The 26,960-nt window shown below is 53.8% G+C and overlaps 11 protein-coding genes across 11 annotated transcripts; 3 read left to right on the forward strand and 8 right to left on the reverse strand.

The window, feature by feature from the left end:
- Positions 1-116: 116 nt before the first annotated feature.
- On the reverse strand, positions 117-4,133 carry CLUP02_03456 (uncharacterized protein; the record flags this gene model as incomplete). Its single annotated transcript, XM_049282477.1, has 17 exons — positions 117-336; positions 390-643; positions 697-1,224; positions 1,287-1,339; positions 1,422-1,598; positions 1,699-1,775; positions 1,873-1,925; positions 2,073-2,173; positions 2,234-2,628; positions 2,744-2,891; positions 3,005-3,227; positions 3,282-3,329; positions 3,374-3,518; positions 3,628-3,662; positions 3,747-3,861; positions 3,926-4,021; positions 4,090-4,133. The coding sequence occupies 17 exons, from the start codon at positions 4,131-4,133 to the stop codon at positions 117-119; spliced, it is 2,712 nt and encodes a 903-aa protein (XP_049139620.1).
- A 262-nt stretch (positions 4,134-4,395) lies between these two features.
- Positions 4,396-6,570, forward strand: CLUP02_03457 (uncharacterized protein; the record flags this gene model as incomplete). The annotated part of the gene is made up of 6 exons (XM_049282478.1): positions 4,396-4,489; positions 4,668-4,837; positions 4,979-5,264; positions 5,319-5,534; positions 5,617-6,282; positions 6,374-6,570. The coding sequence occupies 6 exons, from the start codon at positions 4,396-4,398 to the stop codon at positions 6,568-6,570; spliced, it is 1,629 nt and encodes a 542-aa protein (XP_049139621.1).
- A 31-nt stretch (positions 6,571-6,601) lies between these two features.
- On the reverse strand, positions 6,602-8,376 carry CLUP02_03458 (uncharacterized protein; the record flags this gene model as incomplete). Its single annotated transcript, XM_049282479.1, has 3 exons — positions 6,602-7,448; positions 7,516-8,170; positions 8,286-8,376. The coding sequence occupies 3 exons, from the start codon at positions 8,374-8,376 to the stop codon at positions 6,602-6,604; spliced, it is 1,593 nt and encodes a 530-aa protein (XP_049139622.1).
- A 386-nt stretch (positions 8,377-8,762) lies between these two features.
- Positions 8,763-10,480, forward strand: CLUP02_03459 (uncharacterized protein; the record flags this gene model as incomplete). Its single annotated transcript, XM_049282480.1, has 4 exons — positions 8,763-8,948; positions 9,011-9,280; positions 9,341-9,545; positions 9,606-10,480. The coding sequence occupies 4 exons, from the start codon at positions 8,763-8,765 to the stop codon at positions 10,478-10,480; spliced, it is 1,536 nt and encodes a 511-aa protein (XP_049139623.1).
- Positions 10,481-10,731: 251 nt separating this feature from the next.
- On the reverse strand, positions 10,732-12,723 carry CLUP02_03460 (uncharacterized protein; the record flags this gene model as incomplete). The annotated part of the gene is made up of 7 exons (XM_049282481.1): positions 10,732-11,390; positions 11,452-11,694; positions 11,744-11,818; positions 11,869-12,232; positions 12,301-12,467; positions 12,537-12,570; positions 12,652-12,723. 7 exons carry the CDS (start codon positions 12,721-12,723, stop codon positions 10,732-10,734), a joined length of 1,614 nt encoding a protein of 537 aa, XP_049139624.1.
- An 860-nt stretch (positions 12,724-13,583) lies between these two features.
- CLUP02_03461 (peptidyl-prolyl cis-trans isomerase-like 2) lies at positions 13,584-15,293 on the forward strand (the record flags this gene model as incomplete). Its single annotated transcript, XM_049282482.1, has 1 exon — positions 13,584-15,293. One exon carries the CDS (start codon positions 13,584-13,586, stop codon positions 15,291-15,293), a length of 1,710 nt encoding a protein of 569 aa, XP_049139625.1.
- A 186-nt stretch (positions 15,294-15,479) lies between these two features.
- Positions 15,480-18,605, reverse strand: CLUP02_03462 (uncharacterized protein; the record flags this gene model as incomplete). The annotated part of the gene is made up of 5 exons (XM_049282483.1): positions 15,480-17,381; positions 17,438-17,496; positions 17,558-17,619; positions 17,676-17,733; positions 17,912-18,605. 5 exons carry the CDS (start codon positions 18,603-18,605, stop codon positions 15,480-15,482), a joined length of 2,775 nt encoding a protein of 924 aa, XP_049139626.1.
- A 62-nt stretch (positions 18,606-18,667) lies between these two features.
- CLUP02_03463 (uncharacterized protein) lies at positions 18,668-19,553 on the reverse strand (the record flags this gene model as incomplete). Its single annotated transcript, XM_049282484.1, has 4 exons — positions 18,668-18,878; positions 18,950-19,034; positions 19,092-19,334; positions 19,388-19,553. The coding sequence occupies 4 exons, from the start codon at positions 19,551-19,553 to the stop codon at positions 18,668-18,670; spliced, it is 705 nt and encodes a 234-aa protein (XP_049139627.1).
- Positions 19,554-19,901: 348 nt separating this feature from the next.
- CLUP02_03464 (glucanase B) lies at positions 19,902-21,313 on the reverse strand (the record flags this gene model as incomplete). The annotated part of the gene is made up of 2 exons (XM_049282485.1): positions 19,902-19,965; positions 20,055-21,313. 2 exons carry the CDS (start codon positions 21,311-21,313, stop codon positions 19,902-19,904), a joined length of 1,323 nt encoding a protein of 440 aa, XP_049139628.1.
- A 1,730-nt stretch (positions 21,314-23,043) lies between these two features.
- On the reverse strand, positions 23,044-24,223 carry CLUP02_03465 (uncharacterized protein; the record flags this gene model as incomplete). The annotated part of the gene is made up of 2 exons (XM_049282486.1): positions 23,044-23,703; positions 23,768-24,223. The coding sequence occupies 2 exons, from the start codon at positions 24,221-24,223 to the stop codon at positions 23,044-23,046; spliced, it is 1,116 nt and encodes a 371-aa protein (XP_049139629.1).
- Positions 24,224-26,496: 2,273 nt separating this feature from the next.
- Positions 26,497-26,895, reverse strand: CLUP02_03466 (uncharacterized protein; the record flags this gene model as incomplete). The annotated part of the gene is made up of 1 exon (XM_049282487.1): positions 26,497-26,895. One exon carries the CDS (start codon positions 26,893-26,895, stop codon positions 26,497-26,499), a length of 399 nt encoding a protein of 132 aa, XP_049139630.1.
- Positions 26,896-26,960: the final 65 nt, after the last annotated feature.

Here is a 26,960-nt window from a genome sequence, read left to right on the forward strand (position 1 = left end):
AGAACAGTGGCCCTTAGGCTCAAAGGACCAACATATACCAGGGAGCCCTCAAACATCGCCCCCCCAATTCCAAGTTTGCTGGGAATCGTATGGGATCCGGGCTTCGTTATTCCTCATCAAACCACAATCTTTAGCTGGGAGCTTGTGTGAAGCTCTGGCCGAGTATTTTCCTCGTCCTCCTCAGTCTTGTCCAATTTCAAAAGCTCGAAACGGTTGGTCATGGGATTCATTGGGAGTCTGATCGGGGGCACTTGAGTCTGGGCTCGCTGAGGTTCGGCAGGCAAGGGCTGCGCACATTCATCGACGTCCCACTCGATTTTAGATCCCTTGTATTTGCTGCTGACATGTAAGTTCCAAAGCACTGATGTCCAGCGAGATGTACGACTCACAATCGACTCATCATGCAGGTCCGCGCAAACATGGCATTGTGCACAGAGTTCGTGTTGATGTAACAGCTTCCGCCTCGGAAACTGACAGCAATGACAACCAAGTTGTGGATGTGCTCCATATCATCCCGAATCTCCTCTTCGGTGAGCTTCGGGTCGCATCGTCGAAGGATGAGATTGCGACTGGCACCAATGCCGAGCTTACTCGCAACATGGCCAGGCAATGTGAAGTGCCGATCACTCCATCGAACATCAACCTATCATTGCGATTAGCCCTACGTGACGCTGGAAACCGAACGGCGTAGCCTACTCTTTTCTGTCTGATGTATAGATCATGGCGCCGGGTATGCTCAAGGAAGGCCGCTGCGTCGGTACCATGCAAGAAAGACACATGGGCAGTCCGGTCGTACGGTCTCATGAATATGTCTAGCAGCTGACCACCACGCACAACGCCAATGATATCAGCGTGAGTTGTGCCTTCGGCGAGGTTTGAGATCAAGATAGTCCTGGTGGCCAAACGCTCGAACCGAGGCTGTACGGGCAACTGGGAATCATTCTGACCCCCGAAAGCATGTTCAGGCTTGAGCTCAGGCTCAACGGGAGAGATCGTCGCCTCAGATTCATCGAGGCTGACAGGTTGCTCCTCGGCCCACTCACGCTTGACAGGTTGCTGAATAGGAAGTCGGCTTAAGTTTTGGTTTCCTCGTGTAGCCGTGGCAGTCGTCACGCGTGACTGGCCGACTGGGCGTTGAATCCCATTCTGAGGAGCCTCGGAAGATGAAGTGACGTGCCCTTCAACATTATCCTCTTGATAGTTGGACTCGTCACAGGTCAATACCTAGAAGCTCATCGCTTAGCTTGTGTCGTTTACTGGGGTCAAAAGTGGAGACCTCGACTTACAGCCAGGGTAGCTTCAGTTACACCTCCTCGCATGAGGTTACGACGCAAGTTCGCTATCGAGAAGTCAATAACTAGATAATTACCGGGAATTTGATGCCCGGAAGAAGCTGCGCATAGTATAGTTTGTGTGCATACCGAACTCTTGGGCCTTTTTGACAAGGATGTCATGCTCGGCGCGGGTAATGGTGACGGTGAGACAACTTGAGTTAGGATCATTGTCGGTGTTCTTCAAGCAGGCTTCGTCAGCAATCCTCACGAAGACGAAGGAACAGATGAAGGATGGGCAATCGTGTAAGCCGTACCAATTGAGCCCTGTTCGAGTAGTTAGCCTTCGTCGTGAGATATTATTCATAGGCCGGTTTGGGAGTGGCTCGGTTGCTAGTGCGACCGAGGTGTAAGTAAGAGGTCTTACCTTCTGATGAGGGTGTCCAGATAATTCCGGTCGATCGAGATCGTGAGATCGTTTGTAGATGCCATGGCCTTTGTATTCTCCGTGATGTCAATTGACCAAGGTCATTTGAATTTTGGAGTTGGAGAAATAATTCTGCCGTGTGTGATGTTGAGGTAGTCGCGTACGGGTAGGTACAGGTGAGGCAGGCAGCCAGAGAGCGGTACAAAGGTATCTACTTGGAATGCCTTCTTTGCCAGGTGTGGGCGCAATAGGTAGGTAGGCAGTGCCTGTTGAGGGTACCTACCTTAGCTTTATCATCTTATCGATAAGAGTAAACTGTGGCGCGCGGGCAGGCAGTTCGTTTCCCTTATCGAGAGTGGTGGTTCGTGCTCCACCCATCCCCCGTTGGGTGACTTGGAGAGCCATCCTGCATCCTTTCCAGGCCACCTCAGGTCCAGCCAGTTTCTGGGGATGGGAGAAGGACTGCCCGTGGTCCCTGAGGCGGCACATCATCCGGCGGGAAGTCTCGAGTCGTCCAAACCTCGTCCCTTGTTACTCAAACTCAATGTCGAGAACGGAAGCACCTTGACTGAACACGCCACAGCGTAGGGGCCCCTTGGATTGGGCGCGAAAGTCACTGTAGGGATACTCTGCTTTTCGAGGTTAACTATCACGTACTCAACTAGAATAATCCTGAAGCTATACAGACGCATAACCATGACACCCGGATAAGATATCGACTTCTTCAACACCATTTCCTGTGCTAAAGACTGCACGAATATGCATCGAGGGCAAGTCAAGCAATAGAGGATTGCTTTCGTGACGGCGATGTTGACTGGAATGGATATTCGAATTGGAAGAGGACTGGATAGCAGTGGTAATGCCTCGTTATGCGGAGGGATGCTTGGTTTAATTGATGCAGTCCAAGCAGCCCTAGTATGCACCAAAGGCCTAAATCAGTTGTCTCAACTCATCATTGGGCAAGGTGTTAGGGATTCGCCAGCTGCTGAACCTTTATATGTCTCGGATTACAGCAATGGGTTTGAAGAAGCACCCACATTGGCACAATTGTGCTTTGCTTGATACATTGGAGCGATTGAATGAATCACTGGTGCAGTCAATTTGCCTGGTGAGGTTCCGCAAAAAAAGAGACGGCTTCAACGACGGAACCGTTCGCCGCACGAAGCTGGGAACTCCCGGTTGATTGTCGCACCCTGTCCCAGGGATCACGACATGGGCATCCAGACTTTGAACGTCGATCCCGGCGGGACGGAAGAAATTTGCATGTAGTCGGAATATATGCCACTAGTAAGATATTAATGCAGACTTGCAGTTTCGCTCGGTCGCATGCAGGAAAACGGTGCAGCAAGTACGAAAGATTGGCACGGCAAATTGGCTCTGTGTAGGCATGATGTGCACGCAAAAACCTGCTCAGAATTGATGCACAGCGGGCCAAGACCCTGCGACTCTACATCACTGATGCGAATGCTGACTACCTCATTCCTAGTCCTCCTGCCTCCGTACTCCGCAGACGTAGTCGCTACGAAGCACTGACGAGATGTCGGGCTGAGCGGAGGTAACTCTTAGGTGGTGTTACGAGCCACCAACATGTTAAGGTCCGAAACTGTGAGAGGCTGAGAGGCCTTCGGCGACTATCCAATGGTCTTGTGTATGTAGCTAGACGACTTGTGAGAACCCAAGCGGGCTTAAGACAGCCTGTTGGACAACACAACGGGAATTTTCTGTTGGTGGCTTTGTTGCTCGGGTCGGGGGTTGGGGAACCCGTGAGGAGATCCGACGGGATGCTCACCTCACATGAAGGGTGGCGATGGCAATAGCGGCTTGAGTCTCGGGCATGTGTTTGGGTAGATGTTTTGTCAGATTATGGAGTATTGAAAGGGAACAATTCATCAGAAGGCGATGTCATGATGGCTGCAAATCATCATGAACGGATGGAAGCGGCTGGTTATCGGTCTCGCCTCAGTCTCATGATTGATTGAAGATGTGGAGGCGCGTGTCCCGAGTAATTATTTTTAGAGGGATGTCAACACGAGGGGGGGAAGGAATACGATGTGCCGGGTGGATCCCACATGCTGAACCCGATGCACCACCAGGTCGCGAACCTCCAAGTCAGTGACGCTCACGTCCGTCCAGGTCCCTTCCCTCCTATTCGTAAGATACTTTCTGCTTAGGTCAGTAAATGCTTGGGACCTTAGGTACCTTGGAGACAAGGCATCTGAATCTGTACAGGATACCTATGCCCTCATTACCGACGAGCCTTGCATTGTTGTTAAACATTGTATGATACCCGTCCGGTTCCGACTCTTCCAATTGTGATAGAGACCTCATGAGATCTTGTTGAGTACTACTAAGGCTTCGCTCTCGAGCTGATAAAAAGAGGTCGGGACCAACGCTTTGGGGTGGCGGGGACGCAGGCCGAGGAAGGTCCAGGACATGTCGATACGCTAGACGGTAGAACTAAAGATCCCTAGCGCAAGGAGGCAGGTACTGGTAAAAAACAGAGAAAGAGACTGGATCGAAAGACGGTTGGAACATGGCGGTTGGCTGTTGGCTGTTGGCTGTTGGGTAGCCTAGGAACCTGTCTGTCCATTGTCCATTGTGACCCTGTCACGGCCTATCCTCTCGTGCGTCTCTATGAAGTACTTATGTAGATGTGCCTTTCTGTACCCGTATGCAGGTTATTTTTTTCTGCATTGGATGCCCCAGCCAAAAAATAATGTTTCCAGCCCTCTGTTTGGCTGGATTCCCTTGCTGACTGGTCCGATGCCCTCTTCTCAGCCCGGGCTGTGCTGTGCCACCCCATCTTTCTCAATGCATTGGTGTGTGGCCTAACAGGCTTCGCCCCTGTTCCCTAGGTACCTGCTGCATCGCGTTGCCCTGCATTCCCATTTTTATTGTTATTTTCTTCGTTCATACGGATTACGGCCTTGCCCGTGCCATGATTCCGTCACTACCTTAACGCGCCTTAGCCAAACTCGCACCCTTCGGCCACCACCCAATCTTCCCCTGGAGCTTCGAGGAGACGCTGGGAAATCCCCCCCGACCCCCCCTGCCCTCCCCGAGAGTCACTTGCACATTCGGGGGATGGGCCTTGGTTGCTGTGGATCCACCAAACCTAATCAATCGGAGCCCCATCCACGTTCCCTCCTGTTGAACCCGCCCCGAAATCTCTCCTCCCATTCCAGCGCCTTCTTAGTTAGCCTGCCTGCTGGTGCCTCTACTTCCTCCCTCTCCTGGTCGACTCCTCTTTCCTCCCATCCTGATGTGACTTGCTTCCCAGCAGCATTTCAAACGCCCTTTCTCGACGTCCGCCTTTTTTTGCTGTTTAATTCGAAACATCGACACTCGCTTGATTCTACCCGCTCGTTTTTGGCCGTTTATTGAAAGAGGAGGAATTCACAAACCAAGCACAATTCTCCCGGGTCCCGAATTACTTGACAAGCCAACGACAAACCCCCCAGGTTTTGTTATTGCGAATTTACTGCGAAAAAAGGGGTGGCCACGATCCAACACCATCTCCCTCAACCACGACTATTCGATACCGAATATCGAAAGACACCAAGAACGTCCTTCTCGACCGACTGCACTCACTTTTTAAACCATTTTGGTTAATTTTGAAGGCCTCGACGACGTCCTTCCGCTAGGAACCTCGTCCTCAAATTCAACACACACTCATAAATTTCACCGGGAACCTACCTCCTCCCACATCGAAATGAAGGCCGTTCAGTCTCTCGCTCTCGGCCTTGCCGTCTTCACTCCTCTGGCCTCCGCCTGGCCCAAGTGGCTTCCAGATGTCGATGCCCTGGTTGTGCGGCAAAACGATCAATCCTCAACCGGTATGTCGTGCCACGTTTCCCCCGGGATCTTCCCGTCGTCACATTGTGTTTGTGAACCTCCATAGCTAACTTTACTCACCAGCTGCCGCAACTCAGACCGCGACTGCTCAGACTGGCGCCACAGCAACAGGAACGGCACAGGCGACAAACACCGGCGGCGCGAAGACCACCAACCTCAACACCGCAAAGCTTCCCACAGGCACTGAGACGGGCACTGGCACCAAGACAGGCACCAGCAAGTCCAAGGCGACCTCTTTCGATGACACAGATCCGGCTGGTGGCATTACCATGGTCACGCCAGCGGCCACGGCTCAGTCTATCAACCTTTACAAAATAGGAGACTTTGTCACCTGGGGATGGAACTACACAAACCTTCAAGCCTCTCCTACGGCCATCGATGTCCTTGTTTCGTGCTCATCCATGGCTCAGACCTGGACATTGACACAGAACATGACCTTTGCTCAGCCCGCCTCCTTCACCTGGGATTCGAGCGTGCAGGCGACCGACCCCTCAGCGCCGTTGCGAAACGACGAATACACTCTTGTCATCTACGACGCGGAATCGAGCGTCAGTGCTACCGCTCAGCCTGGCTACCTTGGTGTTTATTCCAGCTTCAAGTTTGGCATGTACAAGGCTCAAGAATACAAGCCCCTGAACGAGTGGAACTGCGCAACGTGCTCTGCTGCGTCTGGTCTCGACAGCAAGGCTCTCAGCATGGCTGTCGGTATGAGCATTCTCACGGTGGCCAGTTTCACATGGTTTGTGGCGGGAGTGGGCATGTTTTAACGACGTGTTCTATAATGACCAAAAATTTTCATCTGTAATTTTTGAATATCTAGTTGCTTTGGGGGGGCCTAACAAGAGCGAGGAACAAGAGTTCAGCGGTAATCATTTACGGTGGTCATTTCTACACAACACCAAGGGCGGCGTTACGTGTCAAAGCATGGTCGGGCAAAATATGACTCCGCATATAGGTAAACTCCAGACGTTTATGAGTGTTATCTTGATATATAGCTTAATTGATGATACTGGCTGATACATGGCCGTATGAACTATCAACTCTTCACTTACACCATCCTGAGTGAGAATCCACCGCCTTTCTCTTCCTTGTCTCTGCCCTGGAAGATGCCGCTAAAGTCGACATCACCCAGATCTGCTGCATTCTGCCCGCGGACGGGAGCATTCGGTTCATGTCTTCGCCTCTTCTCCTGGCCAGCTTTGCTGGGGAACGTTGGAAACATGCCCTCCTTCTTGGGCTTTGGATCCTCCCTAAAATATTTGTGCTCCAGCATCTCCTTGGCCGACGGCCTCGAATCCGGGTTCAACGAAAGCAGGTCGTTGAGCAACTTACATCCGGCATTCGTCAGTGTGGTAAACTTGGTCCGAATCATGGACCCTGTGACATTGGGCGTCTTAGGAAATCGCAGAGACCGCGCGTTGGGCAGGCTCCTGAACGAGGGCCACTTCTCCTGCGTCGGCACGCCGCAGAGCTCAAAAATCTTGGTCACCTGGTCGACCTCATTGGTGCCTTGCAACAGCGGCTCCCGCGTTAGGAGCTCGCCAAAGATGCAGCCCACGCTCCACATATCGACGGCCTTGCCGTAGGCCTTCGCGCCGAGAAGCAGCTCGGGCGAGCGATACCACAGCGTCACGACGAGCTGGGTCAGCTTCGGGGCCGGGTCGCCGACGTACCGTGCCATGCCGAAGTCTGCTATCTTGAGCTGGCCGCGGTTGTTGAGGAGGAGGTTCGAGGTTTTGAGGTCGCGGTGGAGGATCCAGTTGTCGTGGAGGTAGGCGACGCCGGCGGTTAGTTGCCGGAGGAGGGTTTTGACTTCGGAGAGGAGGAAGGGTTCGGGCATGTCTTCTAGGATGCTCTTAAGGTCGTGTTCGACGAACTCTAGTACTAGGAAGATACTACAAACTCTGTTGTTAGCGTTGCCACCACTAAGAAAGCAGGCTGATAGATGTATAGGTTTCGTACTTTTCAATCTTTGAGGTGTCGTCCCCCACAACAACCTCCTCAAGGTTGACGATATTGCGATGGCTGCAGTCTCGCAGGATCTGTATCTCTCGCAGCCCCGTCACAGGCAGCCCGTTGCGATCACTTGGTTCGATCTTCAACCTCTTGAGCGCAACGACCTTGCCACTAGAAGCTTCCTTGGCCCGCGACACCCAGCCGTATGTGCCTTCCTCGATATCGTTGAGCTTGTCGTAGTTCTCCACGCTCCGGCACTTGCCCCAGTGGCCGACGGGGAAGCGCATGAGCTTCGCCGCGCCCTCTTTTGCATCTGGTGGCGCACCGTCGTCGCCATTGGCTGTTGTTGTCCCGTCTTCTGCGTCGGGCGTGAACTTGCGCCGTTTCGCTGGCCGTGTGCTGTCGTTGACGTCGCCGTCGTTCTCAGTTCCATTGCTGCTCTTCGCCACCCTCGCCTGCTGCGCCAATCGTTCCGCCTCGGCGGCTTTGCGCGCCTTTTCGGCTTTCAAACGTTTCTTGTCCTCCTTTTCTCGCTTTAGTTTTGCATCCAAGGCTGCGTCCTCTGCGCTGTCTGCCCACCTCGACTTGGCGTTGCTCGCCATGGTCGGCGGCGAGGGTGGTTGTGGATTTGGGCGCAACAGACGGGAAAGCCTCTTGTTAACTAAGAAAGCATGTGATGTAGGTGAGTCTCCAATCTTCGTCTCGAGAGGGGTTGTCGGGGGGGGACTCGTGTGTGGCAGTTTCGTCGTAGTTTAAGCCACTTGGAAATAGCCTACGACTTGCAATCGCGCTGCCGTTCAGGTGGTGCAGTGAAGCAGGGATCAGGCGCGGCGACTCGGCGGCTACCATGCTCCGACTTTGTCCCATTCTTTTGTTTTTTCTCGGGGACCCGGCGGCGGGAGCTCATGCAAGTCACAGCCAGAGCTAGGTGGGTAGCGTCCCGGAATTGCAGGCTTCCCTTATCTTATCGTACCCCAAAAGTTTGGTTTGACAAAGCTCCAGAAGCTGCTCCTTGCTTGTCACTGGAAACTCTCACGACGCGCAGCCGTAAACGAACCGGACGAAGCGAACATCGTACAAGGCTACCTGCCTCACCCGAAACGAGAAACCTCTCCTCGAATTGCAGTTCCACATGCACATGTGCTACTAAGGGCTCCTCTCTTTCTTGAGGAATCCCGCGATGATCCCGACAGCTCGTTGAAGCCCAGAAATTTACTCGAAGTAGCAAAGAGAACCTGTGGAAATACGCAAAGATGCAGCGACTATCTCGTCAAAGAATTTTGTTGGATGGCCTTCGTGGCGCTACCATATCCCGCGCCGTGCAGCGGACCAGCGCAGCGCATGCTTCCAGATGCTTTTCAAGCACGGTCTCAAGGCGGGATGGAGAGGAGAGGAAATGGTCCACGCCTTTGGCAAAGCAACTGGCCGAGGCTATCTCGGTACTACACCTGCGCTCTTCCTTAACGTTGATTGCGTTCCTCTAATGTTGTTCATGTCATAGATGACCGGCCCCGTACCTCTCGCGAGCTATATGCGCATGTGTCTGACCGGTGACATTGACGGATACTATACGGGTTTGGCCGAAGAGAACAGAGACCAGTTCGGCTTGAAGGGAGACTTTGTTACGTCGCCCGAGATTTCCCAGATATTCGGCGAACTGATTGGCATCTGGTTCGTTGCGGAGTGGTTGAGCCAGGGCAAGCCTAGTAAGGGCGTCGAGCTTATGGAGGTCGGTCCCGGGCGTGGCACTCTAATGGACGACATGCTTCGTGTAAGTGGAATTGAGTTACCTGGGGCAAGTGAACGTTGACGACTGACATTCCGTATATAGACTGTGCAGAATTTCAAGGGTTTTGCGCAGAGCATCGACGCCATCTACATGGTTGAGGCCAGCCCTCAGCTCCGAGAGGCACAGAAGAACCTCCTTTGCGGTCCTGACGCGCCCATGACCGAATCCAAAGTCGGCTATCACAGCGTTTGCAGGCGGACCAACTTACCCATTGTCTGGACCGAGACCATTAAGTCTATCCCTCAAAGTAAGCACCATGAATCCGTTGCGGCTTCGGGAGGACTCGAAAGGCTGACACCATCCCCAGGCCCCGAGAAGATGCCCCTGATTGTGGCACATGAGTTCTTCGATGCGCTCCCCATCCACGCCTTCCAAGCCGTCACCGTCCCCCCTTCCCCGCCCAAAGAGCCCATACCAGGACAACCTGCCCCGAGAACCCCCCCTCCTCGTGAACCTGAAGGACCCAAGATCGAATGGCGCGAGATGCTCGTCTCGCCGACACCGCCAGACGCCACCCACGCGACCATGAACATACCGAAATCAGAACAGGGCGACCCGATCCCCGATTTCCAATTGACGCTCGCCACAGGCCCAACCCGCCACTCGCGTTACGTCCCCGAGACTTCATCCCGCTACCGCCGTCTGAAAGCCACCGTCCCGGACGCCGTAGCCGAGATCTGCCCCGACGCTTCCATCTACGCCGCCGACTTTGCCAGCCGCATCGGTGGCTCAAAGCAGCATCCCAAAGCCCGGCCCTCTGGTGCGGCACTGATCCTGGATTACGGCACGTCCGACACCGTCCCCATCAACTCTCTGAGAGGCATCCGCCGTCACCGCCGCGTCAGTCCCTTCTCGGAACCCGGCCTCGTCGACCTGAGCGCCGACGTCGACTTCACCGCCATCGCTGAGGCAGCGATGGTCGCGAGTGAGGGTGTTGAGGTCCACGGACCGGTCGACCAGGGCGCATTTCTGGGTCAGATGGGCATCAAAGAGCGTGCCGAGGTGTTGATAAAGCAAGTCAAAGCCAATGCGGCCGCTGACAAGGCGCAGGCCATCGAAGGTGCATGGAAGCGTCTTGTGGACCGTGGCCCCGGCGGGATGGGTAAGGTCTACAAGGCCATGGCCATCTTGCCTGAGAACGACGGAAAGAGGCGTCCCGTCGGCTTTGGCGGCGACGTGTAAGACTTGTCGTGTACTTTTAGTTTAGGAACCACTTGTAAAATGATACCAAACGAGAGCAGACTCGAGAGCATTATTTGCGATCATATAATTGACAATGGGGTACCCCCGACCTCTACATGACAATGAATCTTCTCTCCTGAATGACGGAAACCGAGTATACTGCGCCAACGCCGCCCTTGAAGTGCATACTTTACACTGCAACTACGCAATTGCTACTTTTTCCGATGCCCGGAACCCAAAATGCCCACCGTCTATTTCTTGCTTACAAGCTTGGCGTCTTCCTCATCAGAATCATCCGAGAACCTGTCGCCATCTTCTCCCACTGCGAAGATGGTCTCTCCATCCAAAGACTCGCGAGGGATGTGTCTTTGTGGCTGCGCTTGGGGCATGCTCGCCGGTGCGGCCGAGGAGCCACCGTGGCCAGGAGTGGATGATGGAGCAGTGGTGTTGTTCTTGCCCAGTTGGGCTTCCTCGTCGTCATCGTCCGAGTCAATGCCGCCAATATCAGCCATCGTGAACGTGCCATCATCGTCTTGTGCAATTTCGTCACTCATGGCGAAGCGTCGGTTGTTCGCCGTCGGTCTCCAGACGTAGGCAATGAATGCCACATCGGCGAAGTAGACAAGATTCAGCCAGCCATCGAGAACGAACCACCGCGACTTCCAGTGGAAGGGAACGTAGTCGGGGTCGCTGACTGATGCGAAGCTGAAGCTGTTGAAGAAGAAAAAGCCGAAGATGACAAAAATACTGATCAGGATACACCACCATAGCTTCTTGTACATGGCTTCCTTTGCATGCTGCTTGCGCTCACGCAGGTCCTTGAGCGTGAAGTTCAGGGAGTTCAGCGTCCAGATGTAGAATCCGGTGAGTGTACCTGCAAGAGGGAGGACGATGAGAAGCACGAAGGGACCTATGGTGTATTAGTCTACAACGGTCTGGGTAGCTTGAGTAAGGAGGATATAACGGCTTACCAGCAGCGTCTGGGGTAATCAGCAAGCTGGTGATCGCATACACGAGCCCGAAGACAAAGTGGGCAATCGCAAGCCAGCGTACCCAGATCATCGTTCGTCCAAGCGTGTGTTTGACTACACCATATCCCATGCAGACAATGAGCAACAAAAAGAAAGAGAACGAGTTGCGAGCGGCGTTCAAAATGGCTACTATTACTAGTAACACCTTGGAGCCGATATTCGCACCATTTCGGTTGAGGTAGTCTGTCTTAGGTCAATTTAATTTCTTGCAACTGAGAAAAGGGAACCTTACCATAGAAGCCCCATGTCAAGAGCATCTCCACAACAAGGAAGATGATGATGGCCGTAATGTAGTTCTGAACCGGTACTGCGATTGTGATTAGATGGGCAACAACTGCATTGAACCTTTCGACTTACGAATATCATGGCGGTGCTGGTAGTACAAAAAGCCCCAGAATACGGCAACTAAGGCATAGAGAATAGTGATTCCTCCGTAGAAGGGTAGCTTCGGAATTTGAGTCGCGGGCAGCTCGCCATAGGCATTACGGAACTCCACGACAGCGGTAAACTCGCCCGCGGTGAACTTATCGGTCAGGACGCAGTAATAGCCCGTCTTCTTGATCATGTATTTGGTGCTCTGGGGCTCCTTGAGGTGGATGGCTTTCGTTTCGATGATGTTCTTCGACTTCGTCGTGGCTTCCTTATCGATGATGAACTTGCCAATATCCGTCTCGTTGCAGTAGTTCTTCTGAACAAATGCTTCCTGGCAAATGCCGATTTTCTGGTTGAAACGGAGTGTCAGCCACCCATTACAATTGGTATCGGGCTTGTCGAACGAGTGTATCTTACATTCTCTGCATCCGGAGTCTCACGAACCCCAATCAAGTCCTCGTCTTTCCACTCGAAGATGACCAAGCTCACGGTAGGATCCTGGTCCGCTGGCGCTTCCTTCGGGATGAACATGACGTTGATGTAAGGGTCGACAGGTCCGCCCCAGGCACTGCGGCTATACATGCCTGCGTTATACCATTATCAGTATCGTGTCGTGCATAGTAACTACGCTCTCCAGCCACTGTGGAAATTACCTGAGCATCTCTGTCTGTTCTCGTCCGTTTGGTCCTATGGCAGCGAGGTCAAATTAGCTTCTGATGGCACCGGGCTAGGTATGTCGCAATCATTGCTTCAAGATAGGAGTCTTACCATTTTCACCTCCAGAGCATTAGCCGCCCAGAGGGACATGCCCAGGACGGAGGCATAGAGCCAGGCCTTCATCTTGAGGACAGGTACCGTAGGCCGGAAGATTGCGACGGAGAGTAGGTATTTAAGGTTTGGTAGACTAGAAGTCGAGGGGAAGCGATCGCTGCGTGATGCTCGCCTTGGGTGTCAAGCTCCAGCCAGCTCTATCTACGACGATGTTACTGAGACGATGGTCGCATGTAGCATGCCGAACCGAAAGAGGGCATGCGACTTGGGTACGGTTGGATAATGGCGCTGAGAGATCGTGAAATTCAGCAAATCCGGCCAATTCGGATACGTTGCACGGAGGCGGTGTTGAAGGGAGCTTGTAGCAGATGGAAGTCTGTCAGTGCCAGCCTGGCAGACAGGAACCGGACCTTGCGCGAAACTTGCAGCGTGAGGGAGGTGCGTGCCAAGCTCCGAGGTACCTACGTACGCTTACTACTGGAACTTCCAACACTCGGAGAGTTTCATTGGCCAGTACGCCAGGGAACACTGCGCTACTGGTTTCTACGCAGAGCTACTAGTCGAAACATGGGTACCTTTCTACGTGTTTGGGGGCAGATATCCCTAACGAAAGCAGCATAGGTATCCGAAGGTAAGGGAGCCTCCCGGTAAGGTAGGGAGGACAGCTTGCCTCAGCTCCATACATGGAAGGTACATAGTGCCACTGCACGGCAGCCACCCTTCCAGGATGCCGCTAAGGTAGTCGCCCCTCCTGCATAATTACTAGCGAAGATTCCTATCGCATTTCCTGGCTCAGATTCAACTTCTGCAATTATTGTATGGCGCGGCTACGACGAAACACCCACGTCTTTCACATCGCGGTCCCGCCATCATAACCCTGTCAGCCTCGTTCAACAGCGCCTAAAGACCGATTCCCGTTAACGGCGACAATGGGCAAAAACACAGACAAGCTCTACATCACCCATTCTGAGTGGTCATCATCGGATGCCTACTCTGCCAGCGCCGGCGCTAATGTCAATTCGCGGTCGCGAGGCTCCTTTCGCCGTTTGCCCTTCAACTTTTGTGCCGCCAGCCTCCAGCCCTTCAAGAATCCAGTCTGCACCAAGGATGGTACCATCTTCGACGTCGAAATCATCAGCTCGTGGTTGGACAAGCACAACACAAATCCTGTCAATGGCGAGCCGTTGAACGCCAAAGACCTGATCAAGCTGAACTTTTCAAGGAACGCCGAAACCGACTCGAGGAGCGCAGGCTTAAGCGATGGCCAAGGCGATCTGATCGATCCCGTCACCTTCAAGGTCTTCACTGACAACACTCACATCGTTGCGATTCGACATGGAACATATGCAAACGTCTTTGCCTGGGAGACCGTCGAACGAATGAATATCAAGGCGAAGAACTGGCAGGATCTTGTTGACGACGAAAAGTTCACAAGAGCGGATATCATTACCTTGCAGGACCCCCAGAACGCTGCTAGCAGAGACTTGAGCCAGTTCAAATACCTCAAGGATGGCGAAGATGCTATCCTGAGCAAAGAGCAAGAAGAGGAGCGGAAGAATGGCAATGTCAACATTGATGCGCTGGGCAGGATTGGTGACAAGGTCCTGCGCGCAAAAGAGGCTGTCGAGAAAGCGAGGAAGGAACGCGATGGAGGCGCCGACGTCAACCGCTCTTCAGGTGCCGTTGTGAAGGCGACATCTGCAGCCCAAAGGAAATCCATGGTAACGGAGAAGAAGATCCCGTCAAATGCTGCGGTCTACACCAACGGCAGAGCTGCCGCCAGTTTCACCAGCACAGGCCTCACGCCCGAGACGAGTGGCGAGAGGGCACTCTTGACTGACGAAGAGTACATGCTCAAGCCGAAACGGGTCAAGATCAAAGGATATGTCCGCATAGAGACAAATTTGGGCGACCTCAATATCGAACTGTATCCGGAATACGCACCTCGCGCGGTATGGAACTTTACGAGATTGGCCCAGAAGGGCTATTATAAGGGTGTCACCTTCCACCGAAACATCAGAAACTTCATGCTCCAGGGAGGCGATCCTTCAGGCACAGGCAAGGGCGGCACCAGCATCTGGGGAAAGAACTTTGAAGACGAGTTCGACGGGCCTTTGACGCATGATGCTCGCGGCGTTCTTAGCATGGCAAACAAAGGCAAGAATACCAACTCAAGCCAGTTCTTCATCATCTATCGGCCAACGAAGCACCTGGACAACAAGCATACTGTATTTGGCAAGGTCGTTGGTGGGCTCGACGTGCTTTCCAAAATGGAAGACGTTCCCACTGACGGGTCCGACAGACCTTTGAACAAGATTGTCATAAAAGACGTGGTGGTCTATCTGGATCCGTTCCAAGAGTTCCTCAAGGAAAAGAGCGAGATCGAGAATCTGGAAAAGAAGAGGCAGGCAATAGCCTTGAGTGGAGGTACTGAAGACGACAAGACAACGTGGACGGGCAAGCGGATCCGAGCCGACGGCACTGTGGACAGTGGGAGTGCCGGAGCTGGCGTGGGCAAATACCTGAAGTCGCAGGGCTCCGCTGCTGCAGATACGGGGGCGGCCGACTTGGATACTTGGGAAGAACCGGCCAAGAAGAAGTTCAAAAGTGGCGGATTCGGCAATTTCGATAACTGGTGAGACATTGTGGCCGATTTAATGCTGATGTAGTTGAAGGCTATAGGACGAAGAAAAGACATGATACCCCTTTTGACCATCATACTGCGCATCCAAAGCTACTTGGATCTTCTGCGCACCATCTATGTATATGTCTATTGATACAAACGCAGCAAGCGAGTCAGCCACGCCTCACTAAGCTCTCCAGATCTAAACGATCAAGTCGGACGGTATATGTGTCTGTGGCATCCGATTCCAGGATACATCAGACCACGGAATATACACCTCCTTGTCCCGAACCATGAGTGCCACTCCATGAGCTTGCATCAACCCCGACTCTTCGAGTATCGCTTTCAGTCGGTCGACGACAAAGTCTTTGACTTCTTGCGTACAACACGATGAAACTCCAACCAAGTACAGCGGCCACACAATCGTGTTGCTTGCGGAAGCAAGGGTCATGAACCGCTCGGCATCGTTGCTGCGGCCCTTCGCGTAGGTTGGGTCTTGCAGAGTTGGGCCATTGAAAGACCTCGGGCCTGGCGGCGTTTCAGCCACGGACGACGGCGAAGACGACGATGCAGAAATCGAAGGAGATCGCACAATTCGAGACGGAGACTTCGTTACTGGTACAATGGCTGACGGTGAGCCGCCGCCGCCGCCTCCAAACAGAGCGTCTCTAAAATTGACAACGCCGAAATGTTGAGGAATGCTGGCCAACACATTTTCGCAAAGTTTCTCCAACAATTCGACAGACTTTGCCAGCTGTAATTTTGCCTCGTACGGCCAGAGCATAATGTGTTGACCTTGAAAGCATTTGAAAAGCTCTCCGAGGATGGTCTCGTGTACCATCATTCTTATCGATCGGACGCCGTTCCAAGTCGCAGCCAGCCCCAGCGTGGCGTATACATCACAGCGGTGACCATCGAAAACGGATGGGTGTGATGTCGCAAGCCTCACAGATCTGTATCTCCACGTTTCAGGCAAATCGGCAATGACATCGGCAAAGTCTTGATCGACGCTGGACAGTTGGTTGATGATATCGGCCGTTTGGTTAAGTTTCCCGCTGTTAATGTCGTACCGCAGCTGCATGACCTTATATATGGGACCAGATAATCGCCAGCCAGGATCAGTTCCGCCCGAAAGCATACCCAGCTGGTTCCGGAGGTCGATGAGAGACTGCGGCATGGGCATGTCTCTTTGCATACAGTTGATGAGGACGATCTGTGTCAGCATCATGAACATTCGTGCCCCCGCTCTAGTTGTGAACTGGCCGAGGCCTCGCATCTTGGCTAGAGCAGAGGCACCGTTGAGATGGTTTTGCCATGCTCTCACTGTCTGGTTGGTACGACCGCTCAACATTTCGTAGGTCCCCAACACGAGAATGGACAACATGGTGGTGTCCTTGACGGCTTCAACTGGGTCCCTTAGAGCATCATTTGTCATTTTGAGAGCGGCGCCGTAGCTCCGACGCGACCAGTCCATCATTTCTGCACACATTGTCAGGTGCGAAAGGCCTGCCAAGCCCACAGCAGCTATACTAGCCATCACGCCGTCCGCCTGTCGACTGGGCAGCATGCTGGCGGGGCGCCAGACATCAAAGATGAAGTCATAATTTTGATGGCAGGCATTCTCGTCCATGGAGACATAGCGAGAAAAGAAAAAGGCCGTGCCACGTTCCTGGTATGAGGGCGACAAAGAGTACAGAGGCCTTGCGCGTGGTGCCATTGACCAAGGCCCGTCTTCGTCGTCATCGCTATCGGAGGAGGAGGATGACCATTGGATCTGCCGTGGCCGATGCCTAATAGTCATATTCTGCATCGTGGTTTCCATGGGACGAGGTGGATACTGGCGCCGAACGCTGGGTCTCACGGCCGTTCCAGGAGGACTCGGATCGGAGCTGTCGTGGTCGGTGCTTGCTATTACATTTTCGGAGGACGATCCGGCACTCGAGGCCTGTGCATTCTTTAATCGACCCCTTGCCTTCGTTTTGGCAGCTTTTTTGATGACGTGTGAACTCTCATCTCGGAACATGAGGTCGACGAGGTTTCGGTAGCCAGGACATTGTTGCTGTCGCTTCTCACACTGACCACAGCCGGGCTCCTTTTGATCACACTGTTGGCATCGTCATTAGCCTAAAGTCAGAAGCCTCTCCCGCCGTCCGAGAAGACGTTGCCTCCCCGCCGACGTGCAAGAAACTTTTGGCAATCAACGACGAGGGCAGACCTAGCTGCACGAGTTGCGAAATGTCTACAACAAGGATAGGGAACTTACCCTGATCTTGCGCTCACGACAGTTGGAACAGCCTTTCGACGGCTTACCGCAGTAGACCATGCTGGAGACGCGGATATCTCTCCCAGAGCAGCCAAGAGGACCAGAAGGAAAAGATACAACTAAAAAAAAAGCCACGATGCGAAGTTGAGAAAGGGCCAGTGTTGGGTTAAGAGCTGAGTAATGAGATGGATCGCTTCATGTGGGTGCCATGATCGGATCAGATCATGACACTGGATCTACTCCGTTATGCAATGGCGATCGAAGCGGGGAGGTGCGAGGCCAAGACGACTGGGCAGAAGATTTAATTTGGGGAGCAAACCGCGGGCAGCCCGATGGAAGAGGGGAGGGCAAAAAAAAAACAAGACGGTCACATCCTCTCAACGGGAGAATCCTCCCTGGTCCTTTGGGGGGTCGAGAATGTGAGATGACGGACTGCGGCGGCGAGGAGGGGTGGCAGGTTGCCTTGATGTGGTCGATGGGGAGGGACAACGGCTGCAGTCTGCAATTGGACGTTGAACGTGTGAGTGGCACACGCTCGCACGCCTCGTTGTGTGCCTGAACCTGTGAAGGTATCCGTACGGCGAGCCGCGAAAGGGTCTGGACGACTGAAGGATGAGTGTAGAGAGGAGATGTGGGGGAGTGAGGAGACAGAGAGTTGAGGAAAGTGAGTGAGATTGGAGACTGAGAGTGAGAGTGAGCCTGAGCCTGGCCTCCTTCTCCCTCCCGTCTCCTGTAAGGACGGGGAGACGACCTGAGAGCGGGATGTGTGTGCGTTATCGCCTTAGTCGCCTCTTCTTCGCGGCACCGGCACGCCGCACCAGCAGCTGTCATCTTTTGGTTTGCAGCAGGCCAGCAGCAGAAGCACCTCACTTTCCGCGGGTTGCACTGTTGCGCATCGTCTTTTTGGCCGCGTCTAGGCCCTTTCGGAACAAACGACCGACCGGGGGCTTCGCGGGACTGGAACCCCTCGGAGGAGCTACTGCAGTGACGGACAGTTCGTGAGCGCCGAACTGGGGCCTCCTGGGGGTCTTCTGGAGCCCAGTTAGGTGCCGAGGTTTGATCCATATTGCGTTTTTATTGATCTTGTTCAGACTTTTTGTCACCGGTCCCAACGGTCGAGCAGCAAATTACAAACCATCCGTCCGCGGTCCGGGGTCCTGTTGCCGCCTTTCCGTGTTTCTCGAATCTCTCTCGGGAACAATCCAACGGCCGTCCCCGATCGACCATCGGTCCGCACGTACCCCTTCTATTCCGGCATTATCCTCTATTGTATTACAGTCTCTGTGACTCGTCGTCGTCAACGCCAATTCCAGTCGAGACTTGAACGCGTGGAATGCCCTCAAGGAGAAGAGAGAGCGCATACGTACGAATCTTCGTACGAGTATCCGCATGTCGCCCATGTCACCTACGGGAATGGCTGCAGCTCGCGTGCGGCATGCATCGAATAGGGCTTCCAGCGGAGTTGAGGCCAGGGTTGGAATTGTTTTAGCTCCGCTTTCCCAGCCAAATGCCCAGCCCTTTTTCTACGAAATTAGTACGAATACGGCCTACTGTCGCCGGCTGCATGCTGATTTCTAACGGTCTCTCCCAATCCCGTTCTTCGTTCAATTCCGGTGGGATCCACGAGAAAGAGAGAGACCGAAAGACAGCGGCTTACACCTGCATGACTGGCCCACTCCTTCGCTTCCTTCAAGTTCCCTCTGGGATTCTGCATTCTGCGGTGCCCGCCGAAAGGTGACTGGTCGCTTTCCGGGGCGGCACGCCGTGATCTGGCAATCTGTCGGGTTCGCTTCCCTGTCGCAGCTCCAGAGGGTAAAAGGGCTAAATCGAAAGCAAGCCCTGTCAACCATTTTCTTTGCTGTCAGAGGTGTCACCGCAGAAGAGACATGCGGATGCAAACCATCTGCCTACTATTGTGTCTATACTCTGTACCATTGATTGGGTATTCTCGGAGGCCTCGTCACCAGTGACCGGGTCCGAGTCGACCAAACGCTGCGTTTCCTCCCGCTGCATTGGTCTACTACTGCAGAAAAAAGCAACGGGCCCTGAATGTTGTCTAAGACACGGACAGACTATTCGTTCAAGTTTCAACAGCGATTACGCCGCCAGGATTGGTGTTCCCCCATCGAGCCTTAGATGGGCGCCCGAACGTCTGCCATGGCCAGAGACATGCGGAGCATTGCCGCCGGCGACACAAACAAAACAACACAAGTTCTGGTCGGGGCTATAAGCTCAATATTTGATGAATTGATTAAGAAAGAATGATGATATGTGACATGTGATAGTTACATATGCGCACAACTGTCTGGTATCTACGAATATCCACGCCAAAATGCAATCCAATATCGATCGATCGACCTATTACACCAGGGCTTTCACACGGGCCCACAGCCTCTGCCTCTTGCTCTTGGTATTGCTCCGGCGGCTGCGAATGAGAGGGACGTATTAGACACAATTACAAATTCCTGAGGGGGGAGGGGGGTTTGCATCGAGATACGGATGCCAACCACTTACAGTTCCTTTTGCGACTGCGCTTCTTCCTTTTGCGGTTGCTTTTCTGACGTTGTCGCAGGAGCAGTTACAGCCTCTTTCGTTGCAACCTCAGTCGGGGCCTCAGCCGCAGCAGCAGTCGTACCATTGCCGCCGCCGATGCCAACGGTGAGAAGCTTCGGGTTGGAGTCGAACAGCGAACCGGACTGGTCGGTGCCGTTTGACGAGCTGACATCGTCGTAGGGGAACGCGTAGCCGCGGCCGTCAGGGCTGACCTCGTGACAAATGCGCGAGTAGTGGTTCGTCCGGACGTCCTTGTAGTAGTTGGCTACGCTTTCCCCCTCGGGCTGCCGGTCATTGATGAGCAGTGTCGACCGGTTAAAGGCCGCCGCGATGCGGGCGCCGATGGCCCCCATCTCAGCCTGGTTATTGGGGTACCCGCCAAACGGCCCCGTGCTGCAGCTGAAGATGTCGCGGGCGGCGGGCTGGGCAAAGGAGCCGACGGAGCCGAACGTCAGGAGATTATCGGAGCCCACGCGGCCCTTGACGTCGCCCCATTCGGCCTGCGTGTTGACGGTGAGGTCGGCGGAGCGGTACTTGTCCCACACGGCGTCCACGTAGGGCTGGTAGTACCCGTTGAAGAGGTTTTGGTTCATGACGATACCCGAGTTGGGGCTCAGGGCGCGCAGGTTGGCGGACCCGTCCGCCGTGCGCACGACGAGGTTGCTCCAGCCCGCGCCGTCGGCGGCATCTTGCGCCTTGAGCTTGTCGCAGATGATGTCGAGGGCGTTGCTCGGGAACCCTGGCACGTTGGTGACGGTGCCGGCGTCGTTCTCGAGCGTCAGGGACACGGGGATGCTGACAAAGTCGACGTACGAGATGTTGACGTAGACCTGGAAGCTGTTGAAGGTGAACTCGCAGAATCCCCAGTTGAGGTTGTAGTTGGGGTCCGCCGGGTTGGTCGCCGAGGGCTCCACCACGGCCGGGCCCGGGTTCAGGAAGAACTTGAGCGGGCCGTCCCGAGAGAACCATATGCGGCCGCCGGCGATCTGGGGAATGGTCAGCTTCTTCGTCGACCCCGGCGCGCCGAGCGGGATCGCGGTGTCGGCGCCGACGTCCTGGAGGATGTCCGAGGGCGAGCTCGGGTAGTAGCCGGTGACGCCGTCGGCCTGGAGAAGGAAGACGGCATTGTTGCGGTTGAGGTCCAGGCCGGTTACGTAGGCGTAGGCGTTGGCGGAGCCCGTATTGTTCTGGAGAACGATATCGAGGGTTGATCTCGCCATGGCTTCTTCTCTTACGCCTTGATATGCTGTTGTGTTTTCTGTTCTATGTCTCTTCTCTGGTGGGCCAAAGACTGTCAAGCTGTTTTCCCGACAAAGGATGACGATTCAAGCCTTTTTATTATCCAAGGCGGGATCCCCTCCGGTTCCAAGCTTGATGGGCCTGTACCTTGGAACGTTCACAGGCGCGACTAATACCTCTTAGCTAGGGTGGCCATGTGCAAGTTTTCTTTTGGAGCCCCCTGCCCTCCAACAGGATCTACAGGTGACTATTGGGTGACTCGGAACTGGTTATAAACAGCCCAGTACGGATACGCGACGCGCAAGTGTGATGTGTTGGATTCTCCCTCCCTTTGCTGGCACGGGCTGGATATGACGGAATCGTCGACATGGATATGCGGGACTAGTTCGCCTCTTGACCCCACTAGCAATGGACGTGTTGTCTTGCCCGGTTTTTCATTTGGTGACGAGACGGCTCCACGCTTCGGCCGGCAGACGGTAGACCCCTCATAAGGCTCATCCTCGTGGTCTTGGGTGAGGTGTTATGCCTTAGTTTTCCAGGACTGGTGGAGTGTAAGAAAGCGGCGCAGTTCTTTTTCACGCCCGTCTCGTGTAAGTGAGAGGAGGGTGAGTGCGGATGCAGACAAGCATTGCTCGTTCAAAAGGGTATCGGTGGTTGTCCAGATATCCACCCGCAAAGCACTCACGGCACTGGAACCCGAGTAACTGACCAATATCTGCATCCTGCAGTCAGAACCACAAAGCCTGGGGTAATAATGTCGCGGTCCGGGCTCTTTTCTCGAAACCTTTGTGGGGTGTGGGAACCGATCACCCGCCGCTCGGGATGGATGAAGAGACTTCAACTTGACTCGACAGAGTAATCCTGAAGGTTGCGCCCCAACTCCCGGCGACGCTACTGAACAGCTGCGGGAGCCTCCGAGGCGGACGGTGAGAGGCCAGTTCGTCGTCGATCACTCCTTGTTCATGTGCCTTCTTTTGGGGTATGGAGGGGGGGGGCTAAAGCGCATGCATGTGCGGGCGGCTGATCCCCCTCCAAGGAACAGTTTTTGGAGACGCGTTTTCCTGGGGAATCGCGAGACATTCTTGATTGCCGGTGGTTTAGATCGTGTGGCTGTCGAAAGTTGGGTCAGATGACAGGCTACTCGACTACATGTGTTGAACCTATTGCTTACTGCTTAGCGCGGAACAGCAATGATTTGCCTTTTTGGGCCCTTGGTGGTCTCGGAAGTGTTGCAATATTAGCTGACGTCTCATACGTCGTTGATGGGAATCTGAGAGAACTTCCCTTTCTGCGACGAACTGTTTGGTCATCCGATCTATCAGCTCCTTTATGATCAAAGGGCCTGCCACATTTGGCGCCCGCCTCATCATGAGAACGGTTCTTCACTTGGGAAACCAAGTCCCTTGGCATACCACAGCGTAATGGTCAAGTCATCAAATGGCAGAACGTAGTCTTGTAGGAACGAGCAGTGGATATCATTCGTGGTCATCGTAAGTAGTAAAGAAGTAACATCGTCTGATGAACGAAGCGCATGGTCGCCTGACGACCTGCCCTCCTTTTCAGATCAAAACACAAGACCCAGAGACGCCTCATGCTATGCCGGTAGAAGAAAAAGAGAATCCGTAAACCCCCCATTACCCGAAAACCCGGAAAATGAAGACCGAGCAGACCCAACCTGCCGGGACGAATGAAGAAGACATAAAGCGAAAGATCAGATGAACCATATCCCCAAAAGGAACAACCCAATGATCAGAGACCACGACGGCGCCTCTAACGTCCCAGCAGCGGCTGCAACACCACCATCATCACTACCACCTGCTCCACCAGAGCCTGGCGTTCCAGAAACAGTCTGGTTGTTGGTCATGTTGGTCTGTTTCGTGAAGAAGAAGTCGGGCGCATCCGGGATGATACACACGGCGTCCGGCGCTGTCGGGTCCGCGCACCGGCCCTCGTGGTCGGCCTTTCGCGCGTCGAGAGACGAGTTGAAGTAGGCCCTGACCGACGCCACCGTCAAGATGGCATCCTGCTTGGGCGGGCCCCCCGACCAGAGCGGATTCCCGTTGCTCCAGTGCTGGAGGATCAGGTGGCCCCCTTCCGTGGGCACGGCGCTGCCGTTCATGGAGCCCAGTACTTTCCCGTCGGCGTAGAAGGTGACGGCGTTGGGGAGGTAGTCGATGCGGTACTCGTGGAAGGCCGCGGTCGGGTCGAAGCCGAGGTTGACTTTGAAAAAGTTGCCCGTGTCGGCGGCATTGTAGCCCTTTTCGAGCGAGGCACGGGACTGGAGGACGATGTTGACGGGGTAAGTGTTGTTTGATGAGTTGAATTCTCTTGTGAGGAACTCCATGTCGATCTCTTGTGTGTCATTGTGGTACTGTTCTTAATGTTAGTGGACTTGATATAAGACGTAAAGGGGGGTTGTGGCAGTGGCAACGGACCCAGAAGAAGGCAGCACATGTCCCAGCAACATCCGGGATCTTCATCATCGCCCTGAAAGAACCATACTGCACATCCTGACGCGCCGAGTCGATCTCCGCGCCTGGCACCAGGCCATTCGTCGTGGCGCTCTCGACAAGAAGCTGCAGTCCGGCGTCGGCCTTTGTCGAGCTGAGCCCGAACGAGCTCGACCCTTCGTGGACGGAGGCGACGTTCTCGGTCATGAACTTTTCTCCCAGGGGTCCGCGGGCGTTTATGTTTGTCTTGTTGAACTCTTGACGGGCCCAGTCCGTGTTTTTCGTAATGTTCTTGACTTTGGTAAAGTCTGTCTCGATGAGGTCGGTGAAGACCTCCATGGTGCCGGTGATATTGGTCGCATACCCGCATTCGCAGGCCGCACGTACGAGGGTTGAGAGCGAGCTAGCCGCAAGCAGGCACGCTGTTGTAGGATTTCTCATGGTGAATATGTGGTGATATGTGTAGATGTATGAAGGTGGGTGTAAGGAGAGATTGTTATTGGTCTTCGCGGGACCATGTAAGTGACGTGAGGATGTGAATATCTCTACTACTGCCAGAGTAGTACAATCCTCCAAAGTTTTTGACAGAGAAGTAGTAGAGCCGGTCCAAGCACGTCTTTGACACAGTCAAGACATGAGGAGAGGCTAAAGGATGACGGGATGCAAGTGAAGCAAAGGGTGACACCCAGACGAAGATAAGGGTAAATGAGGCGCGAGTGGAAGAACAGAGACGGAGCAACGGCGCAAGATGGAACACTACAACACCAACAACAAACGGATGAGCAGGCAGATACAAAAAGTCGAAGGATGGGCAGGATCATCGGTAGACTATGTAGTAGCTCTAGAGAGCGGAGGGCCATGCGGTGCAACCAAATCATCGTGCCAGTGCCTCTAGCTGAACGGGGTGCTGCTTCATCTACGGGTGCCGAAAATACAACCCTCCCCTCCAACTTTCCCAATGTAGGCACCCATCACACACACCCGAAGCCCTCCCTAGACGGACTGGTTCAACGGACGGACTCGAAGTCAGGAGCACCAAGGGGAGGGGCTGGCAAAAGGATCAAAGACAGACAAAGGAACAGCCCTCGACGTTCGACACGACGTTCGAATATAACGGCATCGTTGTCAACCGTTGTTCAAGTGGAGGGAAACAATAGTCCCATCAAAGATGAACCATGTGGCCCTGACTGACGGCTGGTGTCTCAAGCTTCCCGTCCACCATCACCGCGATGCCAGAAGCGGCTTTGAAACACAACGCGGGTAAGAATAGCGACTGCTTGGAACAAAGAAGGGGAGTCGTTGGTAAGAACGGGTAGAAGAACCTCCAAACAGAGAGAGAGAGAGAGAGAGAGAGAGAGAGAGAGAGAGAGAGAGAGAGAGAGAGAGTGTGTGTGTTGACTGTCCCTCGTTCAGTTCTCTTCGGGTTGGGCAGGGTGGAATTTTCGCTCCGGCGGAAGCCAGCCACATGTGGTGTTACGTCGTGTCGCCTCGACGTCGTATCGTGTGCCCTGCAGGAACCCGCGCAACACACCGCGTTCTACCTTGGGATTGGACGGATCATAGAGTGCCGTAGCAATGCTGGAGCCCCAAGTCGGGCTTGGAGACAAGACCAAAGAAGCTTTTCTCACTGCCGTCCCCCCCCCCCCCCCCCCCTTTTCTCCTTGGGGTGTGGAGGGAAAAAGAGGGGCGGCGCAAGGGCGGGGCGCCCGGGGGGGGCTGGGAACAAAAAAAAAAAACGCTTTTTCCCCCCCCCCCCCCCCCCCCCCCCCCCCTTCTCTATCTCTCGTCAAGGCATGGGCGGGGTGAGTGAGAGGTCAAAGCCACTAGGCTAGAAATCCCGCCGATGGGCTGTCGGCTGTCTCAGAGAGCAGAAGACAATGAAAGCAGCTCCGCTGGCCCATCAGCTCTCAAGAGAGAGGCTCTGTCAAATCCAAAGAGCATGCCTTCTATCGTGTGCTGACCCTGGGGTCCCAGTATATCGTGGATATCACGAGGCAGTTAGTTCTCTTGCCGCCACTTCAGCTATCCCAAGTTCTATCTCGTCTTGATCTGATTCACCTCAATCGACACTACGGGACATTTCTATGATGGCCTTTGCACAGAGAATGGCTATGTGCCGCAGAAGCTAAGCGATTGCACTTGGGACTCGGTTGGCGACAAGTTCTGAATACAGTATGTATTAGGATAGAAGCCTCGTGTCCTATAAGAATGCAAGAAGATGAGGAATCCAGACGTGAGGTCGCTTGACACCATTTGCCACGCAGCGACTATAATTCCATCAGCAGCTTTCGTCACGGTACGCTGTCTCGAGGGCCCCCCATCATCAACCAAATTTTCTGCACCCTCCAGCATCGTAGGACGAAACCCATGGCTGCACTTGCTTCTTATGACACGCCCGCTCATTCTCTGGAGACTGCCCATTAGCGTCCAGCCCCGGCTCCGCTTGAACTACCTCATCCTTCCCAAGTTCTTTGTTATGGCCTACGCCCAACGTCAAAAGATGATCTCTTTGTCGCCAAGCTACCTGGACTTTCTGGTGGGGAAGAAAGGCCCTCTAGCGCGTATGGTGGAATGCATGATGGAATGTTGTCATCAAGCAAAGGCGTAGGTAGACATATAAACACCTCAGAGTCGCCTCACTCCAGTGCGCAGGAAGTTCATCATGTAATGCCAATGAGAAGTGATATTCATAAATATGCTGAACGGACAGGAAACTATTTATACACTTGCGCTCGAGAACCATCTCCACACCTTTTTCTCCCCCGTCTCTGATTAAGCCAGGCTTGTTGGTTCTCTTGTCTTGAGAGTACACATCCAAGCCAGCCATGGTGAGCATCTGTCTCCCATACAATCCGCTCATGCCAAGACAAATTTACACGGCAGATGATCAAATCAGAGTAGACATAAATTCCAGGATAAGCAAATACTGCAATCTGTATATCGAACAAGGTATCTGAGCAAAGCGAAGCGAAAGATAGCAATGATAGGAAACAGCGCATAACAAAAGCAGGAGAGAGAAAAGAGTAGATATCAACAAGTAGACGCAATATCAGCAGAGAAGAAAGGACGAAGGAGAAGAGAAAGATGAAATGGATATCAGCAGCACAAAACATTAGTATGAGCTAATAGAACAAACGCGCAACAGTCATCACCAAGCCCACCCTGGACCAGCCAACAG

The sequence above is a fragment of the Colletotrichum lupini genome, chromosome 2 (genome assembly GCF_023278565.1).
Source record: "Colletotrichum lupini chromosome 2, complete sequence".
Lineage (NCBI taxonomy): Eukaryota > Fungi > Ascomycota > Sordariomycetes > Glomerellales > Glomerellaceae > Colletotrichum > Colletotrichum lupini.